We start from the raw sequence: 9,805 nt of genomic DNA on the forward strand, positions 1-9,805 counted from the left end.
TCTTTCGAGGTGGAGAGGCTTAAACTCAATAGTACCTGACTTGAATAGCCTGGTGCAGGAAATTTACTGCAGGAACACTTCACTGAGCAGACCTGGAGGTAGCCCTAAAGGCTGGAAGAGATTAAGAAGCTCAGTCTCAGGCTGATGGTCCATTCCTTCACTCAGGCCAGGGTCCTGCAAGTTTTTCAGGCCCCTCGGGGACACCAGCAGGTGAGTAGTCTGGGAGCTGTTTGCAAGGTTGAGCTTAGAAAGGGAGCTGGGGGAAAAAAAAAGACTTGGCAGGGCTGAGGCTTGCAGAGAATTGCCTGCCACCCTCAGAAAACAGCCTCTTTCTGTCTCCTCCCAGCCTTACGCCAAGGCTTGAGATGCTCAGGTACCAGAAATCCAAGTGACCATTTCAGAAAAGGAGAATTGAGCAGTGATTTGAAAAGGAAGCCGCAGCCACTGCAGGTAGGAGGCCACAGGGATTGTTCTCTTTCTGAAGTGATACAAAGCCTTTGTCTGGACATAAGGTTCCTGACTCACTTTCTCTTTTGCACCTGCAAGGACCTGGTTTCAAATTTTGGTCCTGTTTAGAACTCCACAGGGCCAAGTTTCTATCTCTCCCCTAGTTTTAACCAGCAAAGTGGCCTTTTCTCCATCCCCACACCCCGGTCATAATCCTAGGAAGCACAACAAAACAGGAACCTACACAGGAGCTCCCAGTCCGGCTTAGACCAGAGAGAAGGCAATCGGAAACTTCCCGTGGGGAGGGGGGCCAGCAAGCATGTGCTACCAAGCTGCACCCCCCCCCCTTTCTGCATGACCTTGAGCAGTACTCCGCTGCCAGGCAACTCCTTCTTGTGTATATGCAGAAAAAGGGAAACTTCGGGAAGCAGGCGCTGCTGCAGTCTGGGCACTGAGTGGTGGCCAGCCTCTGTGCAAACCTCGGCTTCCTGTTGGCCTCAGGAAGGGCTGGATGGGGCCATCTCTAGGACCCCGCAGTTAGCCCTCAAGTCCCAGGAGACCCAACCAACAAAAGGAGGCAGATTTCAGCCCTGTGGTGGCCTGGGGGTCCTGCTCCTTTGGGCGACCCCTGTGTAGCCTGGCTGCTACGGTCTGCAGTGCCCTGGGCCAAGAAGTAAAGAGAGGAGGTTCAGACTGGCCCCTCATGCCCATAGTGGAAGCAATTCCCAGGATCCTGCAGCAACCGAACCGCCTCTGATGCCAGCCCGGCTGGGTGAAGCAAGTCAGGGCTCGGGTCCACATAGCCCAGCCAGAAAATGTTTCAGAAGCCCTCTTACCTAGCCGGATCCCCCACCCACCCCGCCTCCAACTTTGAGTATTTAGAGACCCCCCCTCATCAAGTCCCGCTGTGTCATAAAATATTTTATTGGAAAAAAAAAATCACCGTCTTCGTAAGAGAGGGGTAGGGGCCCCAGCGACGTCGGGTTGTCCGGGCGCCATGTTGGGCCATTTGCGGCCGGCGCCGGGCCGCGGGGTCCGACTCGCGGAAGCGGGTGTGTGCCTGGAGGCGTCCCGGCCCCGGGGGCCGGCTCCAGGCTAGTGGGGGTGCAGGAGAGGAGCGGGGCGTGAATGCGCGTGGAGCGCCGGGCGCCGCGGAGCCCCGGGCGGGGACTGCCTTCCGTTGACGCTGGACGTGAGTTTCCAGACAAGAGCCCGCGAGCGCACTGGGGCCTGGGATTGGCTTCAGGGTCTGTCCTTCCTGGTTTGGCCCCTAACTGTCCGCATTCAAAGTAATAATAAAAAGTTTAGAAAGCAAATGGCGTGAACGCGGAAGGGCCGACTCGCGGCATCCTGCGAGTTGTGGGGGCCGCGGACTGCAGGGGGCGGGAGTCCCCGTGTCCGCACCCTCAGCGGCTCTCAGTCCTCGTGGCTCCGGTCGCCGGCCTCTCCCAACGCCTCGGCCGGCTTCTCTGCTTCTTTGGCGCGCTCCTGTTCCGTGAGCTGCTCGCTCGTGGGTATGGAGTTCTTCTTGGGCCTCCCCTTGGGCTTGGTGGGAGACTCCAGGCCGCCGCCCTGCAGCACCTGCGCAGGAGATGGGCGGCACCTCGGTGAGCTGGGACTGGGCAGGGGACCGCTGTGCTCTGTGCCCAGGCAAGGCCTGGAGAGCTCACGAGGCCATTCGAGGCCGCGCCTGGCCCTGGGGACTAGGCAGCCGTTTGAGCGCTGCTGGGGAAAAGCGAACAGAAGTTCTGGCAGAGGGGTTCAAGGCTTCCAGGAGTCCTGTGGGCTCGGCTGGGGCACCCGGAGGGACTGAGAGCAGAGAGGGTCCTTCTATGCATCAGGCACCAAGGGAATCGGGAGGGTTAGGCAGAAGTCTCCACTGTGGAGGGGAGAGAAGCTATTGAAGGCTACGGGGACATGGCAGCAAACAGGGCTCGGAAGTCCACGGAACACTCACTATTTTCTTCCACTTCATCCTTCGATTCTGGTACCATGTCTTCACCTGCAACTGGCTCAGACCCAGGGACTCGGCGAGATCTATTCTGGAAAGAGCGGGGTGCACCCTCAGCGGGGCAAGCAGCCCCCCCCCTCCCGACCCCCACTGGACTCAGCCTGGCCCCGTGCTACCTGTCCGGCGTGGAGAGGTACTTCTGCTTCTCAAAGCGTTTCTCTAGGCCCATCAGCTGCAGCTCGGTGAACACAGTGCGGCTCCGACGCCCCTTCTTGGCCTTGGTGCCTGGCTCCCCCGCGCCTGACGACTCCAACTTCCCGCGGAGCTGCAGTTCGAGCGGCAGGTGCGGCGCGCCGGCAGCGCCGGGCAGCCCAGGCCCCGCGGCAAGCAGCGCCGAGCCCAGCCCGGAGCAGCCGAGCGGCGCCAGCGGGAACTTAAAAACTGCCGCCTGCTCAGCCTTCAGCACCGCTGCGGGGAGAAAGTAGGGAGCCGGGTGAGCTCAGGCCAGGCTGTGCTCCTCCTCCTGGAGATCTTTGCACCACGCACCTCTGCCCCTGCTGAGGAGCTCGCCCTCAGCCAGTGACACCCAGGACAAAAACCTTCCTGCTGGCAGGGAAGTGAGCGATTTATGCCTGCACCTAGACTGACCCTCCTAGACACCAACGTCCCCAGAGTCAGGGAGGGGCATCTCCCCCTCCCGGGTTTGGCCTGGCTTTCCCCAGGGCCCCCACCACCCTGAGTTTTCAGGAATCTCCGTGAACAAGGTCCAACCTCCCAAACACAAAGAGTATGTTTCACGAAAAAGGGAAACCAAGAAAAAAAAGTTACAGTTAGGAAGATGAGCATTTGCCCCAACTAAATCGCATGGCAGTATTCATAAAAAAAAAAAAAAAAAAAAGGAGTTTCAGTGGAGTAAGCACATCTGCTCTTCTGTGCAGTGCACAAGAGCCACCGGGGGCAGGCAATGAGTTGTGGTGGGGGGTGGTGAAGTTAGGCGCTTCCCAGAAACTCCAAAGCACCCCAAGAATTGGGAAATTTGTTCTTCCTGTTTTCTCTGTTTAGACTCTTCCCCACAAAGTCATTTCCATTTTCATTAGTCCTAAACGATTTTGTTTTTGCCCGCTTCAAACGAATTATTAACAGTGCAACTAGAGGCAAAAGGTAGCAAAAACTGGACTTCAATGAACTGGTCCTGCTGCCTCCCAGGCAAGCAGAGTGAACACTGGCTGGAGGGTCACTGGGTGTGGAGGAAGTTGGCTGGCTGGGTCAGGCTAAAATGTAGGAAGCCTCCCTGCCTAAATAGGCATCTCACTAGGAGGTGTTCTAGCCCCTTTGGAGTCCGAGAAGGGCCTGTCAAGATGTGGATGTAAATGTGAGGAGGGGGCCCAGTATCGAGAAAGAATGCTTGAAAGAAAGTGGGAGAAGAAGGGCAGACCCGCCCTACTGAGAAAGGTGGGCCGCAGAGAGACTGGGAAAGGCCAGAAAAAGGGTGCAGTGAAGAAGGCATAGCAGGAAAGACGAGGATGGAAAGACGAGGATAGAAAGCGGCAGAAAGAAGAGGACAGAAAGCGGCAGAAAAAGCCTGAGTTGTGGGCTCAAGTTCTGCTAAGGTGCAGCTGACCTGGAACGAAGGGCCAGTGGGGCACCAGCTCGAAACCAGGCCTCTTGTCCCCAGGCAAGGCCCAAAAGGGTCGGCACTAGTGGACAGGCCCGCTTCGTTGCCAGCCTGAGACTCCCAACTCTGGGCAGCTCCTGGCTGTCTCCGGCCAGCGTCAGCCCCCAGCACAGCAGTCGGATACAAGGGCCTCTTTCCCAAAGGTCCAGCTTCTCGGGCTTGGGCAGCCACGGCCACTCCCAGCCAGCCTTCTGTGGCGAAGGCCCAGGCGCCCGCGGCCTGAGGTCGCTTTGACCCGAAGTCTGACATTAGCATTCTGGTCCAGCGCCCGCAATGGGGATGCGGGCTCGGGTCCCCGGGCCTGGACTCCTTGTTGCTGGAAACCACCGGGTCGCAGGAAAGGGAAAAGCGAACGCTCTCCTGCTGGCCTGGCCCCCGGGCACGAGGCCTGGTTTCTGCCCGGTCGGGCGCCTACCCCCTTTGCTTCCCCGCCGGGAGCAAGTCAAGGGAACGGCCCGGGGCCTGCGCCCCTGGAGTTGCGTTCCGGAGACGCCGCGGCTCGCTTCCTCCCGCCGAGCCCGGCAGTGCCCCGCGGCCCCCAGTCCCCCACGTACCCAGGTGGCTGTGGAAGGGCCGCGCCGCCAGCAGCGCCTGCACGCCGAACTTGAGCAGCTCGCCCGCGGCGGCGGCGGCGGCGGCAGGCGCGGCGCCCTTGGGCCCCGGAGGCTCAGTGAGGATTTCCTCGATCATGAAGCTGCGGTAGCGGTGCGGCCGGTGGTCAGCGCAGCCCTCGGGCGGCCCGAAGCGCGCTGCGCCCGGCTCCCCTGGCCGCTGCATCGCGGTGCCCGGGGCTCGGCGGCAGCAGCGGCTGGGGCGCGGGGCCCACGCGGGGGTCTAGGCCGGCCCGCAGCTCCGGGCGGCTCGTGGGCGCCGGCTCATGCCCCCTCCCCCGCCGGCCGGCCGGGCGGAGGCACAGGGCGCGGGCGGGGCGCGCGGGGCTCTGCCGGTCGGACCCGGGACTGCGCCCCCGCCCCGCTCTGCCGCGCCTCTAGCCCCGCCGGCCCGCGTCACCGCCCCGCCCCGCCCCACCCGGCCGCCCCGCCCCGCGTCGCCGCCCCCCACCCCCCAGGCCGAGCCCGAGGGAGGGCGGGAGATGGGAGGGTGGCAGGATGGAGGGGGCCGCGAGAGCTGCCGACGGACCCAGTCGGAGAGAGACCCAGAGGAGCGCGCGGCCGAGAAGGATGGAGCTGGAGAGCTCGGGAGAGGAAACCCCTTTGATGGAAGCTGAGGGATCGAGAGAGGTGAGAGAGGGTCTAGAGAGAGACAGCGAGGGCCCCGCAAGATGCGAGACAGTGACGTGAGGATGGCAGGGACGCCGAGACGTGCGCAGAGGGCGACCGTCAGAGGCACCGGACTCAGCGGAGAGCACAGCAGTAAGTAGTACATAGAGACGGGGCATTAAAGAAAGAGGTGCGACAGCTAGTGAGGCAAGTGGCCTGGGCAGGGTTTAGGGAGCCCGGGAGAGATCGGGAGGAGGAAAAGAAGAGGCCTCGAATCTCGGCTAGGGAAGGAGTGGCGGCGTGCAGCCTTCAGGGCAGGACACAGGGCCGCCTGTCTGGCAGGAGGTCAGCACTGGGTCGGGTGCAACTTCCAAAGCAGTGGCCCCACCTGTGCGCTCCTGCCTCAGTTTACCAGGCACGGCCTCATTTCTCCTGAACTGAGCATCAGAGAAATCTCTACTCTCCCCCTGAGTTTATCTCTTTGCCCCTGCCACTCTAGGCAAGCCAGTGCCCTGTTCTGGACCTGTCTCCTGACCTGTCCTGAGACGATGCTGACCCTTGGCCTGAGGGAGCCAGTCAGGACCTAGTGAGGGGTCCTGTCCCTGTGACGCCCACAAGGTCTGTTAGAGAGGGGTATATAATTTGTCCAGGCAAGGAGGGGGGAGTGTCAATGGAGATGAATGGGACATCCCCAGGAAACTAGAGAGGGGGCCTGCCCCTTTTCTCCTCCCCTTGGAATCCCTCAACTGGAGTCCTGGGCCACTTTCCCTTCCCACATGAGCTCTGCCTGGGGCCTCAGTGTTCACCTCTGGGAAATAGGGCCTGCCATACCCATGGCCCTGCCCTGCCTCAAGATGATGCAGCTTCTCCAGCTCCAGCTGCTGCTGCCGAGGCTCTGGCACCTGCCTGAGACTCTATGATGCCTGAGACTGTGTCCATAGGAACAAAGAGAATGTCTTATCAGAGGCTGTTAAGGGCCCAGCTGCCTCTCCCACCAGTGGTTGATTGACTTTAGCCAGGGCTGCACCCTCCTCAACCTCTCAGGACTAAAAGGTAGCTTCCAGGCATTCCATGTGTGGGTGACCATGTGAGTCACATGGCTCCTCACAAGGGGACAGTAGGGGACCTACTAAGAGTGCCAGCATTCCTTCCACACAAGGCAGGCCTTTCTCCCAGTGAAGGTAGAAAGACAGAGGGTGGGGTCATGCCACCTCAGTTGGCCCAGCAGCCACCAGGCACACATAGAAAAGCCATTGTCTCCTGGAGCCCTGGGCAGTCCAGTTGGGCCCCCTCCCCACTCACAGGCAGAGAGAATCCCTCCTTAGATAGATGCTTGGGTGTCACCCTGTCCAACCATCTACTTTCTCAGATGGTGAAACTAAGGGCCAGCAGGAGGGAAGTGCTGGCCCAGGGACCACAGTAAACAGGGCTTGTTTTCTATTGATCGCTGTATATATGGTATGGGACCTCCACCCAGTGGGGCCCACTGGTGGGTATCCTCCTCCTCCTCACTTCCACATCTTTCCAAGGGCACAGCCTAGGGGTTGTCCCCTGTGGGGGTTAGGCACAGCCACCCACACTCCTTCCCTTCACCCCCAGTCTGGGTCCTGTCTGAAGCCACTTAGCTTTGAACATCCCTGCTCTAGGGAGTTGCTTCCTGAGGGTCTCTGGTCCTCCAGATGGGAGCTCAGGACCCAGATCAGGGGACTTGAAAATCAAACTGATCAGCCCTCACCAAATCCATTTTGTCCCCAGTCCTGGGTCAGGGGTAGGGGTAGGAGGTTATTTTCAGGACTGAGCCCTCACCTTTAGACTAGTGCAGTCCAGCCCCCACCCCATTTCACAGGTATGTAGGCAGCAGAGGACTCCTCCTCCACTGGCAGAGCCATTTCCTGGAGTCTGAGGCTGAGATCTGAGCTAGGGAATGAGGCCCCAGGGCTCTTTGGGGGGGCATTCCCAGTATGCTGGAGCAAGAGGGCTTTGGCTGGCTGGAAGCACTAAGAGAGCCCGGACTGTCCAGTCACCCCTCCCTTCAATGAGTAGGCCTGTCATCTCCCCATGCAGTCTATGTACAACATGATCCCAGACCTTCAGATAAACCCCTTTTAGGCGAAAAAAATGCGCATCGCCAACAACAGGGCCTCCTCTGCTGGGAATTACAGTGTAGTTAGCCGGCAAAGGATTCGCAGAAAGTGGGGTCCCTCCTCCTTCCCAGAGGGATGGCTCACTCCTCCTAGTTGGGAACAGAGGCCCAGACAAGGAAGCCCCCTGGGCGAAGGGGCCTCCGGGCCTCTCGCGGCGTCCCAGACCGGCAGCTCCCACCCCAGGGGCGTAACAGCCGAGCCCGACTCCTGGGACCCAGCCCGGGCCTCTCGCCGCCGCTGCCGCCGCGAAAATCCCGGAAACCGTCCGCTCTCGGCGGGCGCAGTGGAAAAGGTGATCTCAGCGCCCGCGGCCAGCCGCTCTCGCCGGCTGAAAGGGGCTTCGGGAGGCAGGGGGGTTTTGGCGCCTCCCGGATGCAGGGTGGGTTTCCCCCCTTCATCCTCGTTGCTCTGCCCCTCAGACCCCACAGCGCATAGGGAAGGGTTACCTCCCTTCTTAACCTAACCCCCTCAGCCAGGGCGTGCAGGTTCCAGACCTCCCTCTCCTCCAGTTAAGCCCTCCTGTTCCCTTGGCGCCGCCGGGGTTGGTTTCTGGAGCCGCTCGGTGGAAAGGGTCCCGAATCTTTGTACCAATGGGGAAGCTGAGTCGGGATGTGGGCAGGCCTGTAAAAGGTTGGTGGCCAGGGTCCGGGTGCTTCTGCATTACCTGCAGTGCCCAAGGCCCAGCTCCCCCTCCAGCACCCACCCATCCACCGCGCTTTTCCGTTGTTTCTTCTCCCAGTTGTGGCAGTTTGTACCCTATTTGGCAAGACGGAGTTCGGGACGGGAACCCAAGAGCTGTTTCTTTTGGAACTGTCAGCTCACCTTCTGGTGCTACCCCCACCCCCTCCCCGTGGACAGATCGGAAACCGAGCCCCACTCGATGGGCTTCGCGGTCTGTGGCCCTCGTTGCGGCCCTGCGCTCCACGCCCTGTGCGGGGCCTCCTCCCCAGAGATGCGGCGGTCCTGTCGGAGACGGGAACGAAGGTCATCCTCGACTTGCTTCTTTCCGTAAGCTGTTGCTTCTGATCGTCTCTAGCCCATGGCAGGCTGGCGCTGGCGGCGGCGGTTCTCAGGCGGGGACGTGCCGGCTCGGTCTCAGTGGGCCATGGCAGGAAGAGGTCACCTGCATCCGGCTGGGAACGCATCATCCCTCCTGAGGCCCGTTCCCTGTTCTTGCTCATAGGGTTTGGACCTGAGACTCATATCTGTCTTGACTTCAAAAGAGAAAATTTCGAGATTATAAAATTACTCCCTCTTCATGAGCAGGAGTCACATCTCCCAGTAACCACTTTCTCCTTGTTGTAGTGGGTCTCTCTGACACCTTTTTTTATGAACGTTTCAAAGCCCTATGGACTTTTCGTTTTGAATCATTTCAAACACGTGTGAACTTTGAGCGCGAAGCACGTTTTGGCACCGCACCTTGAGACACAATCCCTCCATCTCTCCTTCAAGTTCTCCCTCTTCAAATAATTTACAAATTTGTTCTTTGCAAATACCTACTCTCTTTTGGTTTTGTAGCTATTCTTTTAATGTGTGATTTTCTTTAGAAGTGCGAGTTTTAAGATAGACCCGTAGGTAGGAAATAACTGCCTTGACCCAGCGAGGACCCGGTTCTTAATGCCCACGGGAACCTAAGGTGATCCTACTAGCCACAGCGCAGATCCCAGCTGGGCTGGTCCCGGGCTGCCTTTTATGCCCACCTCTCAGCCTAGCCCAGGGGGCTCTAGCAGCTACTTTGGTTCCCAGTGGAGTTAGGAAAACTAGCGGTGCCTAGAGCTGGCAAGTAGTGGCCGTGGGTGCCTCTTCTCGGTGGGGCCCCAGGCTGTGCGCAGGAGCTGCTCTGTGCAGATAGCGAGGCCATGTGTGTGCAGCCCAGCGGACTCCCTCGAGCTTCTCTTGGTGGCGGCGTGTGCAGGTCCTTCAAGAACCATGCCCTGAGCTAAGGGCGCTGTGCTCACTATACACTGGGTGCCAGGACCAAGAGGCTAACTCCGCCCAGGGAGGGGGAGCCAGTCAGGGACCCCAGGCTCTGAGCCATTCTGGCCTTTGGAGAGAGCGAGGGCCAGCGTTGTTCCCCCGATCCGGCAGGTACCTGCTGGCCTGGGTCACCCAGCCTTCCTGCAGCCGGGGACTGACCTCTGATTTGTGGCAGAAAAGGAGAAGCTCTCTCCCTCCAGCCAGATGGGGGCGAGGTTCAAGAAAATGGCTGGAGCTTTGCTTTTTTTTCTCTTTTCCTTCCCTTCCTTCTCTGCTGTTCTTTCTCTCTTCCCTCCTGTTTCCTCTCTTTTTTACTCACCTTCCCCTCTCTGCTTCTCCTTCTTCTATTGCACTTTCGTGCCCTCTGTCCCTGCTCTCTGTTCTCTCTCTC

At 59.8% G+C, this 9,805-nt stretch overlaps 1 protein-coding gene across 4 annotated transcripts; it reads right to left on the minus strand.

The window, feature by feature from the left end:
• BARX1 (BARX homeobox 1) lies at nucleotides 1,356-5,016 on the minus strand. 4 transcript variants are annotated; one of them, XM_013995793.2, is made up of 5 exons: nucleotides 4,628-5,016; nucleotides 2,575-2,866; nucleotides 2,405-2,484; nucleotides 1,852-2,028; nucleotides 1,356-1,721 (listed from the first exon to the last, which is right to left on the minus strand). In XM_013995793.2, the coding sequence occupies exons 1-5, from the start codon at nucleotides 4,848-4,850 to the stop codon at nucleotides 1,690-1,692; spliced, it is 804 nt and encodes a 267-aa protein (XP_013851247.2). In that variant the 5' UTR covers nucleotides 4,851-5,016; the 3' UTR covers nucleotides 1,356-1,689. The 4 variants fall into 4 exon arrangements, with proteins under 4 accessions (XP_013851247.2, XP_020942656.1, XP_013851246.2 ...); XM_021086997.1 differs by having other exon boundaries at nucleotides 2,405-2,489; XM_013995792.2 differs by having other exon boundaries at nucleotides 1,356-2,028.

This window comes from Sus scrofa, chromosome 3 (genome assembly GCF_000003025.6).
Source record: "Sus scrofa isolate TJ Tabasco breed Duroc chromosome 3, Sscrofa11.1, whole genome shotgun sequence".
Classification (NCBI taxonomy): Eukaryota; Metazoa; Chordata; class Mammalia; order Artiodactyla; family Suidae; genus Sus; species Sus scrofa.

What these genes read in the sequence shown, in the direction of transcription:
- BARX1 (XM_013995792.2), bottom strand. Translation starts at nt 4,850, where the DNA reads ATGCAGCGGCCAGGGGAGCCGGGCGCAGCGCGCTTCGGGCCGCCCGAG. An exon ending in GCCCTTCCACAGCCACCTGG is followed by an intron (nt 2,867 to 4,627) that starts GTACGTGGGGGA and finishes TTCTCCCCGCAG; the next exon opens with CGGTGCTGAAGGCTGAGCAG. An exon ending in GGATGAAGTGGAAGAAAATA is followed by an intron (nt 2,029 to 2,404) that starts GTGAGTGTTCCG and finishes TCTCCTGCGCAG; the next exon opens with GTGCTGCAGGGCGGCGGCCT.